This window comes from Carassius carassius, chromosome 40, assembly GCF_963082965.1.
Source record: "Carassius carassius chromosome 40, fCarCar2.1, whole genome shotgun sequence".
Classification (NCBI taxonomy): domain Eukaryota; kingdom Metazoa; phylum Chordata; class Actinopteri; order Cypriniformes; family Cyprinidae; genus Carassius; species Carassius carassius.
Window position 1 is genome coordinate 12,493,468 of NC_081794.1, and position 17,440 is coordinate 12,510,907.

General features: G+C 36.4%; 1 protein-coding gene across 1 annotated transcript in view; it reads right to left on the reverse strand.

Annotated features, from left to right (window-relative positions):
• Positions 1-13,065: 13,065 nt before the first annotated feature.
• ptenb (phosphatase and tensin homolog B) overlaps positions 13,066-17,440 on the reverse strand; it is a 22,944-nt gene continuing 18,569 nt past the window's right edge. Inside the window, exons 6-7 of the mRNA XM_059531611.1 lie at positions 16,920-17,189; positions 13,066-16,780 (exon numbers count right to left, since the gene is read on the reverse strand). Coding sequence (XP_059387594.1) covers positions 16,604-16,780; positions 16,920-17,189 — 447 coding nt within the window. The 3' untranslated portion in view covers positions 13,066-16,603. The remainder of the gene's footprint in view (positions 16,781-16,919; positions 17,190-17,440) is intronic.

Below are 17,440 nucleotides of genomic sequence, written 5' to 3' on the forward strand. Positions count from 1 at the left end.
CTGAATTTAATGATGTCATCTCTGTTCAGTTTAAATAGTGTCTGTGCATTCATTTGCAATCAAGTCAATGATATCGCTGTAAATAAAGTGACCCCAACTAAGCAAGCCAGAGGCGACAGTGGCAAGGAACCAAAACTCCATCGGTGACAGAATGGAGAACAAAAACCTTGGGACAAACCAGGCTCAGTTGGGGGGACAGTACTCCTCTGACCAGACAAAACCAGCAGTTCAATTCCAGGCTGCAGCAAAGTCCGATTGTGCAGAAGAATCAACTGTTTTTTGTGGTCTTGTCCCAGTGGTCGTCTGAGACAAGGTCTTTACAGGGGATCTGTATCTGGGGCTCTAGTTGTCCTGGTCTCCGCTGTCTTTCAGGGCTGTAGAGGTCCTTTCTAGGTGCTGTTCCACCATCTGGTCTGGATCCAGGTGACTGCAGTGACCCTCTGATCTGGATACAGACTGGATCTGGTGGCTACGGTGACCTTGGAATAAGAGAGAAACAGACTAATATTAGCGTAGATGCCATTCTTCTAATGATGTAGCAAGTACATCGGCTGTTATGGGAAATGTTCCTGGTTCCGGTTTACCTAATTAATGCAGCCTAAAAATCCTTTTCCTATTTGGCGCCTAAACTCTGGAATAACCTACCTAACATTGTTCAGGAGGCAGACACACTCTTTCAGTTTAAATCTAGATTAAAGACCCATCTCTTTAACCTGGCTTACACATAACATACTAATATGCTTTTAATATCCAAATCCATTAAAGGATTTTTAGGCTGCATTAATTAGGTAAACCGGAACCGGAAACACTTCCCATAACACCCTATGTACTTGCTACATCATTAGAAGAATGGCATCTACGCTAATATTTGTCTGTTTCTCTCTTATACCGAGGTCACAGTAGCCACCAGATCCAGTCTGTATCCAGATCAGAGGGTCACTGCAGTCACCCGGATCCAGTACGTATCCAGACCAGATGGTGGATCAGCACCTAGAAAGGACCTCTACTACCCTGAAAGACAGCGGAGACCAGGACAACTAGAGCCCCAGATACAGATCCCCTGTAAAGACCTTGTCTTAGACGACCACCAGGACAAGACCACAGGAAACAGATGATTCTTCTGCACAATCTGACTTTGCTGCAGCCTGGAATTGAACTACTGGTTTCGTCTGGTCAGAGGAGAACTGGCCCCCCAACTGAGCCTGGTTTCTCCCAAGGTTTTTTTCTCCATTCTTTCACCGATGGAGTTTCGGTTCCTTGCCGCTGTCGCCTCTGGCTTGCTTAGTTGGGGTCACTTCATCTACAGCGATATCGTTGACTTGATTGCAAATAAATGCACAGACACTATTTAACTGAACAGAGATGACATCACTGAATTCAATGATGAACTGCCTTTAACTATCATTTTGCATTATTGACACACTGTTTTCCTAATGAATGTTGTTCAGTTGTTTTGACGCAATGTATTTTGTTTAAAGCGCTATAAAATAAAGGTGACTTGACTTGACTTTAACGGATTTGGATATTAGTAGCATATTAGTGTGTTATGTGTAAGCCAGGTTAAAGATATTGGTCTTTAATCTAGATTTAAACTGCAAGAGTGTGTCTGCCTCCCGAATGTTAGGTAGGTTATTCCAGAGTTTAGGCACCAAATAGGAAAAGGATCTGCTGCCTGCAGTTGATTTTGATATTCTAGGTATTATCAAATTGCCTGAGTTTTGAGAATGCAGCGGACGTGAAGGATTATAATGTAACAAGAGCTCATTCAAATACTGAGGTGCTAAACCAATCAGGGCTTTATAAGTTATAAGCAATATTTTAAAATCTATACGATGTTTGATAGGGAGCCAGTGCAGTGTTGACAGGACAGGGCTAATATGGTCATACTTCCTGGTCCTAGTAAGAACTCTTGCTGCTGCATTTTAGACTAGCTGTAGTTTGTTTACTAAGCGTGCAGAACAACCACCCAATAAAGCATTACAATAATCTAACCTTGAGATCATAAATGCATGGATTAACATTTCTGCATTTGACTTTGATTTGAATTTTAATTTAGATATATTTTTGAGATGGAAAAATGCAGTTTTACAAATGCTAGAAACGTGGCTTTCTAAGGAAAGATTGCTATCAAATAGCAGACCTAGATTCCTAACTAATGACAAAGAATTGACAGAGCAGCCATCAAGTCTTAGACAGTGTTCTAGATTATTACATGCAGAGTTTTTAGGTCCTATAATTAACACCTCTGATTTTCAGATTTATCAGTAAAAAATTACTCATCATCCAGTTTTTTATTTCGCCTTCCATTAGTTTTATCAAATTGGTGTGTTTCACCTGGCCGTGAAGAAATATAGAGCTGAGTATCATCAGCATAACAGTAAAAGCTAACACCATGTTTCCTGATGATATCTCCCAAGGATAACATGTGTAAGGGAAACAGGTCAATTTAGCTCAAAGGGAATCATTTAAGATTTTAAAGGGAATTTGAACAGAATCACTGTTTCATGGCTGATCACTGAGACGGTCGCGATTCACTGAACGAGACGTTTAACATCAAATCTGCACTGGATATTAATATCCAAAGTATAGTGAAAACACCATCAATTAGCACAGTAAAAAGATCGGAAGTTTAAGACATTAACTTGTAAGCACAAATCACAAGATACTTCTCTTTTCAATATGAATAAGGCTTTATTAGATAAATCTAAGACATATAAACTAATCTAACACATAAGCACACACAATCACACATTCATACAAGTTGCAGGAAGATAGAAAGTTAGGGAAGAATGAGTTTAAGAGAACGAAAATGTGGAATCCCAAGTTTACAGCAATACGTGAAATTGCATAGACCTGAACAGCCATCAATCACTTAATTAACCCTAGCATTGAGTTCCTCAATGAGGTTAAAATTATATTAGATACACCAGTACAAATGTGAGTCTGGATGAGTTACTTGCATCTCCTGTGTAAAGGGGTTCCCTTTGTTGTCGTTGAAAGGGGGGTTTCCCGAGGTTGCTGATTGGCTGGAAGGTCTGTAGTCGCTGAAGTAACGTCTTGGGAAGCCCGTGGTTGGGTGTTGGTTGAAAACGTGGAGTTGTGGGCTGGCTGAAGTTGAACGGGCACTCGAGGTCAGACTCAGAGACACTGCGTTAGAAAACTTAACTCAGAACACGAAACTCTCAACGGAAAAGAAACTAAAGTAAAAGAACAGAAGTAAAGTTTGACGAGACTAGGTGGTGTTTCTTCTCATCGTGGCTAAGTAGCAGCAGGCGTGCAGGCCGAAGCACGCTGGAACCGCGCTCAAAGAATGCTAACAGTGATGACTTAAAGCATGACTTAAAGCAAAGTACAAAGCTAAAAGCTAAAAGCAGGCATGATTAATAGCAAAAGCTAAGAAGCATAGCTAAAAGCAAACTAAAAGCATGATTTTATGGTGTCCTGAGTATTTAAACTGGCTTTTTGGCCACACCTCAAATGTTGTCTTGACCAATTAGATATTGTCTTTGCTCTGGGTTTCATAAATCATATTTTATCTTATCAAGCATGTGGTACGAATCTTCCCGCTCTTGCAGGGTATAATTTTGGAAATGATTCCTATAACAAGAATATGATACATTTGACATATAACTGATGGTCAGAAAAATTTCAAGCAAGCAGATTCAAACACATACATACTAAACATGAATATGTATCCTTAAGCTATCCAATAGTTATTAAAAGACATATACAATAAGTGAATATAAACATGATAGTCAAATGTTGGGTTACATATAAATGAATATGGAGTTAAGCGATGGACTGATATTCATTTGTAAGTCCCATTTGAGTTCATTTTGATCCATTTATATCTAGAAAAGACAGTTCCTGTGCCATTTTCTGACAAAAGATGTTCTGTGTGGACCAGAGGTTAAGAGGCCCCCTTAGGAATTTCAGTCTGGTTCTGCTAGGTGGGGGGAAGTCAATCCAAGGATTTTATTCAAGGAGTCTTGTTTATTACTCTCATGGGTTTACATGTGCTGGCCGGCGTTCCATCTTGATTACTTGCCTAAAATTTGACAATCTCTTCTCCGAATTGAAATTGTCAATAATTGTTCTAGTGGTGTTAATGTTGAAAGCTGTTTTGTGAAAGAGTTGGTTGGTTGGTTATCTTGCTTCGGACTTGTGGCACTAAGAATGATTTAAAACCTCCTGTTGCCTTTCTGAGGAATTCGGCTCGTGTTTCAACCACAGTCCTGATCGACTCTTTAATTTGTCTGGTTCGGGTATGATACGCTACACATGTAAAGCGTGAAGAGTAGCGGCCCTAGTACTGAACCTTGAGGTACTCCATACTGCACTTGTGATCGATATGATACCTCTTCATTCACTGCTACGAATTGATGGCGGTCATATAAGTATGATTCAATCCATGCTAATGCAATTCCATTAATGCCAACAAAGTGTTCTAGTCAATGCAAAAGAATGTTGTGGTCAATAGTGTCGAACGCAGCACTAAGATCCAATAGCACTAATAGAGAGATACAACCACAATCAGATGATAAGAGCAGGTCATTTGTAGCTCTTAAGGAGAGCAGTCTCAGTACTATGATTCAGTTTAAATCCTTACTGGAAATCCTCACAGATACCATTTTTCTCTAAGAAGGAATATCATTGTGAGGATACTACCTTTTCTAGTATCTTGGACAGAAAAGGGATATTCGAGATTGGTCTATAATTAACTAGTTCTTTGGAGTCAAGGTGTGGTTTTTTGATAACAGCCAGTTTGAAGGTTTTGGGGACATACCCTAATGACAATGATGAATTAATAATAGTCAGAATAGGATCTATGACCTCTGGAAGCACCTCTTTTAGGAGCTTAGATGGAATAGGGTGTAACATACATGTTGTAATTTAGCCACTGTATTGAATAAATACCTGGGGGTATGTTTGTTTTCTTCTAAAAGAGGAGAAAAGTAATCGGATCTAGCAGTTTTTAATGCTTTTCTGTAGGATAGGTTACTTTCCTGCTAAGCAATATGAAATACCCCTAGTTTTGTTACAAGGAACAACTGTATTTAAAATGCTAGAAAAGAGAGAGTCCATAGTTTTTGTTACATCATCAAGTTGTTCTGAGGTTTTGGATATGCTAAGGAATTCGGATACATCAGGAAGATTACTTACAAAGCAGTCTTTTGTGGTAGAAGTGATGGTTCTCCCATAGTTGTAACAAGAAGTAGAATTTACAATTTTGGCTATACGAAGTTGCACAAAACTAAATAATGATCTGAGATATCATCACTTGGCTGCATAATTTCAACACCATCAACATCAATTCCATGTGACAGTATTAAATCTAGTGTATGATTTCGACAATGAGTAGGCCCTGAGACGTGTTGTCTAACCCCAATAGAGTTCAGAATGTCTATAAATGCTGATCCCAATGCATCTTTTTCATTATCAATATGGATATTAAAATCATCAACTATTAAAACTTTATCTGCAGCCAGAACTAACTCGGATGTAAAATCAGCAAACTCTTTAATAAAATCTGTATGGTGCCCTGTATACAGTACATTTACATTTATTCATTTAGCTGACACTTTTATCCAAAGCGACTTACAATTGCTATATATGTCAGAGGTTGCACTCCTCTGGAGCAAATAGAGGTTAAGTGTCTTGCTCAGGGACACATTGGTGTCTCACAGTGGATTCGAACCCGGGTCTCTCACACCAAAGGCATGTTTCTTATCCACTGCGCCATTAACATCATTAACATTTATTTATCATTAACATTGGTTTCTCTGGATAATGTTATATGAAGCACCATTACATCTAATGAGTTATACTTGAAGCCTGCCCTCTGAGAAATCCTGAAAACATTGTTATAAATTGAAGCAACACCTTCCCCTTTGCCTTTTGGACGCAGCTCATGTTTGTAACAGTAATCTTGGGGCGTGGACTCATTTAAAATAATGTAAGCATCAGGTTTTAGCCAGGTTTCTGTCAAACAGAGCACATCTAGATTATGATCAATGATGATATTATTTACAAAAAGTGCTTTCGTAAAAAGGGATCTGATATTCAAAAAGCCAAACTTTATCATTTGTTTATTCGTATTGCATCTGTTTTTAATTAGTTGAAATTCAATTAAATTGTTACTCTTAAATTGGTTGGGACATTTTTTGTATTTTCTAGTTCGGGGAACAGACACAGTCTCTATAGTGTGATATCTAGGTGAAATAGTCTCTATGTGCTGACGATTAACTGACCTCTGTGATGTGAGGCAGCTAGCAGATGGTCGGTTTAGCCAGTCTGTCTGCTTTCTGACCTGGGCCCCAGTTAGTCAAGTATAAAGTCTATAAAAGACTATGTGCCATATTTCTAGAGAGAAGAGCGGAGCCACCCCAGGAGGGATGAAGACCATCTCTTTTCAACAGATGCCCCAAAACCTCATCCAATTGTCTATGAAACCTATGTTATTCTGCGGGCACCACTTAGAGATCCTGCCATTGAGTGATGAAAATCTGCTATGCATCTCGTCACCACAGTATGCAGGGAGGGGACCAGAACATATTATGTGTCTGACATCATGCTTGCAAGTTCACACACCTTTTTAATGTTATTTTTGACTGGAGAAGTCAAACATCATTAGCGCCGGCATGAATAACAATCTTACTGTATTTACATTTAGCATTAGCCAGCACTTTTAAATTTGCCAAGATGTCAGGCGCTCTGGCTCCCGGTAAACATTTGACTATGGTGGCTTGTGTCTCTATATTCCCATTCCGTACAATAGAATCTCCAATAACCAGAGCATTTTCATCAGGTTTCTCAGTGGGTGCATCACTGAGTGGGGAGAACCTTTTTAATTTTTTGATCAGAACAAAAGAGCGGTGTTTTAATCCATGACTATGCCGCCTCACTGTCACCCAGTTGCCCTGCTGCCTCTGTTACCGGAAACGAACAATGTACAGGAATCCCTGAGCTAGACGCATCCAAAGCCGTATCTAAAGCCCTAACATTCTTACTGTCCTCAATTAAAGTTTGGATGCGTGTCTCTAATTCTGAAATCTTCTCTGTCAGCCTAACTATTTCCCTGCATTTATCACATGTGAATCCCTCATCAGCGACAGAGATAGATAAACTGTACATGTGGCAAGAGGTGCAAATAACAATAGCAGGAGAAGCCATTACTCACTGTGCTTGATAAAATATTCTTATCACAGTTGTTTGATGAACTTGTGAAAAATTGGAGCTAGAGATAGGAGAGGAGAAAAGAAAACAGCGATAGGTACGAATGAAAACGCTAATGACAAGCTAACGAGTGCTAACGCTATTAACGAGTTGCTTATTAGCATGTCTATAATTAACATATTGGCTGTTTATTAATACTTATAAAGCACATATAAATCTGCATAACCATATTCTACATCCCTAGTCCAACTACTACCTTACTAACCATTAATGAGCAGCAAATTAGGAATTTACTGAGGCAGAAGTCATGTTCACAACAAGAATTGGACCTTAAAATAAAGTCTGACCTCATACAGACACCTTGAGAGGTATTGGTTGCTATTAGTAAGGACATTCATATCAGGATTCTCTATTTAAAGATGACTAAACTGTATCATATTCATTAGACCACGAAGATGATAAAGAGATTGAATTAACTTCTAAAATATTTCAAAGACAGCCTCAAACCTCTCAGACAGAGATCACTTTTAAGAGTGCAGATTTGATCTACGGCTTCATTTTATTTATTCATCCATCCATCCATCCTTCCATCCTATCTATCTATCTATCATCTATCTATCTATCTATCTATCTATCTATCTATCTATCTATCTATCTATCTATCTATATACCTACCTACCTACCTACCTATCTATCTATCTATCTATCTATCTATCTATCTATCTATCTATCTATCTATCTATCTATCTATCTATCTATCTATCTATCTATCTATCTATCTATCTATCTATACCTTGATCCCAAACTTTTGAAAACTACTGAGTATATGTCATTTGAGGCATAATTTCATATTTAAGACACATTTTCTAAATAAATAAGCAAAAACCAAAAGTTCTTATGATTATTCCTGTTCTCCAATTCATATGAACTGACTGACCTTAAATAGCACTGTGGTGAATCACACTTATAGTCTCTGTTAGAGATGAGTAAGCTCCTCTTTCACCATGAGATGAGTTGCATTCAGGAGCTTTGTTTGACTTTAGGCTCACTCTGGTGCAGTCACTATTATTGCTGTCTTGCACTGGTATACATCATGATTATCAGCATGTGAGTGTTTGTTTACCCATGCAACTATTTAGACTATCCATAGATAAAACGGAGATTACTTCTCATTACCCATGACCCTTTGTAATGACAGGGGTGCCAGACAGACTGAGAGGTCTCCATTTTTCTGTCTTTCTGAGCTCAGCCATGTTGGCAGTGGAAGTGCTGATGACTGTGCAATGTCTTGGCTGGAGACAGAGAGGAACAAGGCCCACCTGTCTGTCTGTCAGCAGACCCTCCGCGCCAGCCATCTAGCCGGCCAAGACACACTTCATTACGCTCAGTCCAGTGGCCTCTACCTGGCTTTTCTGCCTCATGCCTGTTTCCAGAGCTGTGGATGAGAGGCCAAATCATATCTTTTATTGCCCCCTTGTCCCAGTCCTTCACAGGGAATCATATGTCATAGATGAATGTTTTCTAATATAATATCCAAACATCCTTAAAACAAAATAAATTTACTTCTGAATTTTTTCATTAAAATATTATAATTTCTATAACTATAACAATAGAATCATTTACTATACTAATTCTAAAACTATATTAATTTAAATGTAGATTTTTTTTCAGAGAATATATCTTAATAATATATATATATATATATATATATATATATATATATATATATATATATATATTACTATTACTATTATTATTAATGCTATTACTACTAATAATAATAATTACCAGCAGTATTTTGTAGAACATTTTCAGGGAATATATCTTGAATTATGATAATAATAATAATAATAATAATAATAAAATTTTTTATTAATAAACGCTACTTCTACTAATAATGATAATAATCGGCAGTATTTTGAAAACTTTTTCAGTATTTTTAATAAACATTTTCAGGAAATATAGCTTGAATTATGATGATGATTATGATGGTTATTATTATTATTATTATTATTATTATTATTTTACTACTGCTAATAACATAATAGTCAGTAGAAGCCTATTTTGTAAAAACATTTTCAGTGTATATATCTTGAATGATGATGATTATTACAAGGAAGATGATTGTATTGATGATTATGATGATGATTATTATTATTATTATTTTTATTATACAATAACAATAATAATACTTTTTTTGGTCATTATTTTTATATTTTATTACTAAATATCAATGCAACTCCTAATAATAAAATAATAGTAATTATTATTATTATGATTAATATGCTTAAAACAGTGGAGTGAGATAAATGTAATGTGCAAAGTACAAATACTTTAGAGGGAAAAAATTTCTTGCTTTAAGAATGTTTAAATGTTTTTATTGGAAAACAAGACAAAAATACTGATACAAGAAGAAAAAAGGCAGTGTTCTGGAGTATTCAGACTGAGAGGGTTGTGTATTGGTATGTCACAGTTCTATCATGTATGTGAGACCTGACCGCAGCATGCTGTAAGTACACACACCGTCTGACGCTGGTCTTAATGCTGGAAGACACTGAAGTAAATACGGCTTATGCAAGACTCTCCGACAGCACATCACACAATGAGACTCTTGTGACAGGCTGGAAACAGTCAATTCTGTTTCATTCTTTTATTTGCAGCCGTCTTGCGTGCTGTCTAATGTGGGGGGATTTTTTTTTTTTTTTTTAAGCAGCAAGTTTCTTTTTGCATTTTTCTTAACTCCCAGAAAGGGCATGATTTTTCACACAAAATTACTTTCACAGAATGTAACACTTTCTGTATAAGTAGACTTTCCCAAAGAGCAGAGTTTTCCCTCTGTGTAGATACTAAGGCAGGAGCGTGTGGGAGGCAGTTATGTCATCCTCCTCTTGGGGAGTTACCATGCTGCTGGTGTTGTTAGGTAACTGCGGCACAGCCCTGAGCTTCACTCAACTTCACTGAAAAGAAAAACAGGACTTCAAATCCATCTGTTACATCTAATGATCAGGGCCATGAGTGGAAAACAAACCACAGAACCAGCCCTGCAATCAGCTCTGCCTGTTTAACACATTTATAAATGCAACTTAAGTAACCGCCGATTATAAAATTCCTGATGTTCATGCATTTTTCTTTTGTTTTCAAGGGTCCTGACTCATGGGAGCATCAAAGGACATGAATGTACTGTATGTGTAAAAACAAAATAATGCAGATATGTCTGAGAAAGAGAGAAATAAAAGTGAAAGCGTGACACTGTGATTCATCACGAGATTGTCAAGCATGGCAGATAATGGCCATCATGACATGGTCACAATGTGAATGTGGAAAGGGGAGTCAGTGTTGAAACATTTACTTCTCCTTTTGATTTCTGTCCTGAGCTGAGTGTGTCCCGGGTCACTGCCATCTCCCCCTGTCAGCCACAGAACAAAGAGGACTATGTATTACAGAACATGGCCACAAATTGTATCCCATTGCCTTTTTTTTTAAGCATTAAAGGCACAAATGTTATGATAATTATTTGATGTGTTAGAACAGAATCTGTTATTTAACCCTGAATTAACATGAATAATAGTTTTAAACTTGCCCCCTCTTAGATTAAAAATAATCTGTCCCACCTTAAGATGTATTTAACAAACAATTCAATTATAAATGTAATCATATTTCGTAAAAAATAAATAAAATAGATAAATAGCATGAGAACGGATCTTGAGTTAGGATTATTTTTAAGATGATAATAGTTATTATTACTAATAGTAGTACCTTATTTTTTATTATTATCAATATTATACCTAAAACAGTTTGCTAACAAGTTCAACAAGTATGCAAAATGATAATATTTTATGAGAAAAATTTTTAGAAATAAATGAAACTTGTTTTAATGTTTTATTGGTAAACAACAAAAACGTTTTTTTATTTTTTATAGTCTAGAATTATAGAGTTGAGGGTTGTGTATTGATCGTTGTATTTGTTATATAGGTTACACTTTATTTTGATAGTCCACATTAGACATTTTACTAACTATAAGTAACTTTGCAACTACATATCAATCAATTTGCAACTAAATGTCTGCTTAGTTGCAAATTGTAGACTTAGTAGACTGTTAGATTTGGGGTAAGTAGAATGATGTATACAACATACTGACTATGAGAAACTTTGCAAATATATGTTATGGATCCATCAAAATAAAGTGTTAGAAGATATTAAGCAGAGTCTACTATTACTGCTAGTTGAGAGACTGTTAGTAGAATGTCTAAAATGGACTATCAAAATAAAGTGTTACCGTTATATATTATATATTATTATAAAAACAATTTGCTAATGGGATGTGTACAGTAATAATGTATAATAATATCTGAGAAGCAGCTTGAGTCATGTTTCCCAGACAGGGTGAAGATCTCTCATTAATAACATTTAAATGGGATTCTGTATTCAATTATATTTAACATAGTGCTTAATGATAGTGAAAGCCTGATGAAAACAAACTTCGACTTGAAATCTTAAATGATAACATCCTAAATTCAAATGATTTCTTCTGAAGGGTTTGTCGAATGGCTCGAGTGAATTCATTTCAAACAGGAGACACTGTGCTATCAAAGACCAGCAGTGAAGATGACAAGCTCATCAGTTTGTGCATTAAACCAATTTCTCTTGGAAATGAGTGAGATTCATACACGCAGGTTATGTAACCAGTGTCTCTGCGGCTCCTGGAGGTCCGACAGTGAGGCCTTTATTTATAGATAACAGGGTAGAAGGGTAAATCAGGTCATTAACATTAACAGATCTCCAGTCAGTGCTCCAGACACAAAGTGTGGTTTGAGGTTTTAACTTGGATCTCTTTTTAAACCTAATAGAGATATATTTAAAATCAAAGTTTATTTTCTGGGCACAAAGATGTATCCCATACGGCAGTTTATTTACATAAGGTTATAAATATTTCTTCGTTCTGTTGAGAAAATCGAAATAGTCCCCAAGAGCAGTTTTAGAGAAGTTAAAAAGAGAGAGGGGAAAAAAAGAACTACATTTGTTTTCCTGATTTTTTTTCTCAGCTGACATGAAAAGCACCTTCAGCATGAGACTGAAGTCATGAGTTCAGCCAGAACTAGAACTGTAATGGGCAGCTGGCAACAAAAACCATGAGGCCTACTCAAGTAAAACAGTCATCACACTAATGCATTTGGGCAGAAAAAGCAAGACTAGATTACCCAACAGAATTTTCATATGAGTGAGATAATCATTTCATTTCAGTAACAAGTATACATGTACTTGAGTGAAAACAAGATGATTTGTGTTCATGAATATGAACATTACAGCTTCAATTTAGGTCTCCTTGTAGGAATATTCCAAGTTCAATATTCAATTGATAGCTATTGTTATCAAGAAATGTTTAACCACAATCAATAAAAATTTTTTTTTGCAAAAACAGAATTTTTTATATATATATAAAAAAATCATATTTTTATCATGTTTTTGTGTTTTATTGTGTTAGCTTTATTTTTAGTAATTTTTTAACCTAATGAAACTCAACTGCTAAAAAAAAAATTGATGTCTGAAAATGTATTATTTAGAGTTATCTGTTTTTGCAAACAAAAACAAAATGTAGGTTACAAGACAAAATTTTACAATGCAGATGAATGAGGCCAACTTGTAAGTTTAAAAATAAACACTTATGCAATATGATAACATTATTTTAGTGTGAAAGAATCACTTACTAATAAACTTGAAATGCATAGATTTAAAACTTAAATACACAATGTTCAATACTGCAAGTTCTCCATAACCTTGAGAATGAGGGGGTCAAAATACATTTTTGTGGTAATCAACAAATGCTAGAAAAAAGGGGTGGGGGAACGAATTCATATCGACAAATATCGAAAGCTGCCAAAAACAACAAACTGACAAGAATGAGACTTTATTGGATTTACATGGAGTTTATAACACTAAGATAAAGGGCAGTTTACACATACAATTACAAACAAACGTGATTTGTATGAGCAACATGATTACCTGTACAATATTTCATACATGGTTGGTTTGTGTATTCTCAGTGCATAGGCATTACACACAGAGCAACTGTTGCACAGCACAATAGTATCTGAACAGGCTGAAACGGAGTAAGGCTGTTTTCTTAAGAGACTGAAAATATACCGCGTTTACATTACGTGAAAGTAAAAACCCTCTGGGGAGAAGAATGATTTCGAATGGAGCATGGCCAAAGTCCAAAGGGCCCCCAGCGCAAGTCTAGCTGGACGATTTAGTGCACAGTACCACCCCATCTATCCATCCAACCATCCGCATGCATGACATGATGTCCTACAACAGTTTTTAAAGCGTACTTTTTCTTTAACTGTAAACGAGAGGCACTTTGTGGCAACCACAGGCATCATAACAACATATTGCACAAATCAGCTAAGAAAGAGTGACGTGAAACATTTACACTGGCACCTTCGAAAGACGTTTTGTTTTTCATTAAAGCTGAAAATGAATTTTTCATGCTGCCTGTGAGCTCCACACACCCGTGCCACGTACAAGATGTCTGAGGGTCTGCGTATAAAGGTACTGTGGCTAAATTGTCAAGGGATGCGTCTCGTTGCAGAGACGATCTGAGGCTTATGGATAGGTCACCTAAAAATGAACATTCATCATTTTCTCACACTCATGCTCTAAATGACACGTAACAATTAAATTTGAAATAAAGTAAAAAGTCTGAAATAGTATTTTCTTGTCAATTATACTCAATTTTTACATGGTGGAACCCAAATGACTTTCACTGTGTGGACAAAAACAGCTGAAGATTTCTTCAAAATATCTTCTTGTTCATACAGGTTTGGAAAGACACAAGGGTGAGTAAATGATGACAGAACATTTGGGTGAACTATCCTTTTAAATTCAAGTTCATCATGTGATACTCTTCAGTAGAGTCATACATTAAACCGCTAAACATTTAAAACACATCAGCGTACATTTAGAAGGACTATGGGAAATACCTGCAGGGTCATTGCCAGAATGTGAACGAATACTTTCATAAATAGTCGCTTTATTCATTTTTTTTTCTATTTTATGCTTTCTTAAAAAAAAAAAAAAAAAGGATTCAGTCAAACACATTTGATTCTATTGGGATTCACAGAGACAATATTAACGTATTTTCATTTAACCTCTATCCTCTATTTTTGATTACTGTAAAGCATTTCCAAAAAACAAAAAAAATTACAAAAATAAAACGTGAACAAAGATACAAATAAAAAATACTGTGGACCGCTGACTGAAACCCTGCAAAGACCTGTAACAGTGCAAATGTCTAGTACAATATGTTGCTCTATTATAGTAGCTTTAAATAAGTCAGTGCTTGGGCAGAATGGTAGGTATCAAAGCAGTAGAAGAGTAAGCATTGTCAACTTCAAGTAAGGCAAAGAATACCTCCCGTGGGCCCTGCCTCCTCCTCGGAGCACAAAGAAAATCATAACACAAAAATGATTAAGCTTAATTTTGGCAGGTTTTCAGTGATGTGATAAAATGTAAACAAAATGAGAATCCTTGATTTGCTTGCTTTTATTCCTGGATTGGTTAGTGTACAATCTCATAAAGGAAGGCCCAGTCTCCTCATGTCAGGGAAACGTATTCTTTCTCTAAAGGAAGGCGAGATGTATGGTGTGCAGTGGGCTGGTGAGAAGAGTGAAACTTTAACAGTACGAGAAAGGCAGCTTACTCACTACCCTTCTTAGTGAAGATTCTTGCCCAAGAGACTGAGAAAGTTTTTTTTTTTTTTTTTTTTTTTTTTTGGTCTGGCCACATCAGCCAGATGTTAAAAAAAAGATTTGGCATGCTTAAAGAAAATTATACATTTAAATATTCTCATATATAGGGCTTTAATATTTCTGAAGCAAGCACAAGACTGTGTAAAATCCGTAGCTGCACTATGCTCATTCCAATGGGAACGAGGACTGTTCAAGAATAATAATAAAAAAATTAAAATAAAAAAAAAGGACTAGCTAGTGAGGGACATCAAATTGTTAGAAACTAACAACGCACCACACAGTGCATTTAAATGCTTGCACCATGAGATTCTTTGCTCCAAAATGACTGAACTATACATTTAGAGTTTAGTTTAGCAAGCACCATTGCTGGATAAATGATCCAGATTTCATTAGATCATGCAGATAAGGCTACAAACATGTTATAGGGAGCCTAAAATCTGATGTCTGACACAGCCAGGAAGAAAGAAAAACCAATGTAAACGCTGTTAAAATCTAATCAAAACTTGCATCCAAGGTTGATACATTCAGAAAAGGGCTTCTCCATGTTGACATGCATTAAACGAAATGCTGTACACCATCAAACCCATTCTGACCAGAGATCGCTGTAGTGAACCATGGCCACAGAGCCCTCAAGCAAGATTGATCCGTCTCCCACAACATTCTAAAGAGGAATTTTAGGACTGACACTACCTTGAGCTCAAAGCATGACCCTTTAAGAAGTGAAACAGAAAAACAAAAGCATTCTGTGTGAGCCGATTTAAACAAGTGCCCATTGTAAATTCTATAAATGAAGTGTCACTGAAGTGTCATCTGCAGAAGAAAGAGTGATGGTAATTTCTTCTTCCCAAATACAAATTGTAAATGACTTTAGAAACCTTTCTTTTTTTTTCTTTTTTTAGAAAAACATTGAATAATATTTATTCGACAACATGGAAACTGATTCCAATAACATGCACACCTTCGATCAACATTATTGCAACACTGGTTTCCCTGTTGTGTTGTATGTATATCTGCATTTAAAAAAAAAGAAATAATAATAATAATAATAATAGTAATAACAATACATGGTGGAGCTATACGTCATATTTTCTGCCAAGGTGTCATGTAGTTTAGTAGAATCATTACCACCTCCATTCTAGCAGTAGTAATGATGAAAGCAGACTAAAGAAAATGGCAAGAGACGCAGTTTCCACTGCACAGCAGAGCCTGACTGACACATGGCGGCCTTCCAGCAGCATGAGAAGGGTTTCACAGTAGGTAGGACAGACTAAAGGAGGACAGACATGGGGGCGTGAATGTTGATTAAAGCACTGGCCTAGGTTTCAACAGGTTGATGGAGCAGCTAATTTTGAACTCCACTGAATTTCTCCCATAAACGATCTCCCATCCTGACTGGGCTTCCTTTCTCATGTTACGGCATGAACATGTATTTACATAATAGCTAATGACGCTGTTTTCCATTGAACATCAGTGTTGATACTTCACGGAGCAGGGTGAAGGAACAAAAGAAAATTGGTCAGCATTTTTGTCCCAACAACTGGTAGCATTTGTGTGACTTGTGTCCTAATTCTGCTTGAAAAAAAAAGAAACGGGGTGGAAAAAAGTACTTTCATATTCAAGTTTTCTCCTTTATACAACTCTATTACGTATGGTTTCTTTTTACTTCCCATAAAAATATTTCAAACTTTAGTAATCTGTTCTTCATCATACGGTTCATTTTCAGGGTCTGAGTCTGTTGTGTCCGAATACCGGTAATGATCCGGTTCATTATCGCTAACATCCGGTGTTACAGACGTAGAAGTGCTGGCCTCCGAGTTGGATGGTTCCTCCACTGGTTTTGTGAAGTACAGCTTCACCTAATGGGGGGGAAAAAAGCACATTTTAGCCATTTGAACATTTGTGGCTTGGAACATCAAACTTTGGATAAGCCTTTCACCAGTTTAACACCTTAATGATCAGCAATTGGAAAGAGATGAGCAAAAGTTCTTAACACACCTTGAAGTTTGGCGAGAAGTATCTGTTGGCTTTATCCTTATTGGCTTTATCCAAGTTGTTCTTGGTTAAAGTCAGGATTAGATAATCCTTGTCATTCTCTCCCCGTTCCGTGGTTTGGATCCCACCCTGTTCCTTCACTAAACCTCCGTTTTCAACCTTCTCCGAGTTCTCATCTGGTCCAGGGATGAAAAATGTGTTCACCCAGAAGTGAAACATCTTATCCTGGTTAACAAAACAAATCATATTATAAAATAAGGCTTCTTTAACAGTAAGTTTTTATTTGTATATCGCTTTCACAAAAAAAAATATTTCAAAGCGTCTTTAGAAGACATTCATAATGGTAATGTTTGTAATCGCTTTATAATCCACACTGAGCAGTTTAGAGTTTGCAATGATATAAACAATTAGTCAGTTGAGATTTGCCTTGGTGTATCTGTTCTGACATGCGATTTAAAGATATAATTAATAATCTCAAACACAGCCTGTGGTTTACACCCATCCCTTTCATTAAAATATTTACG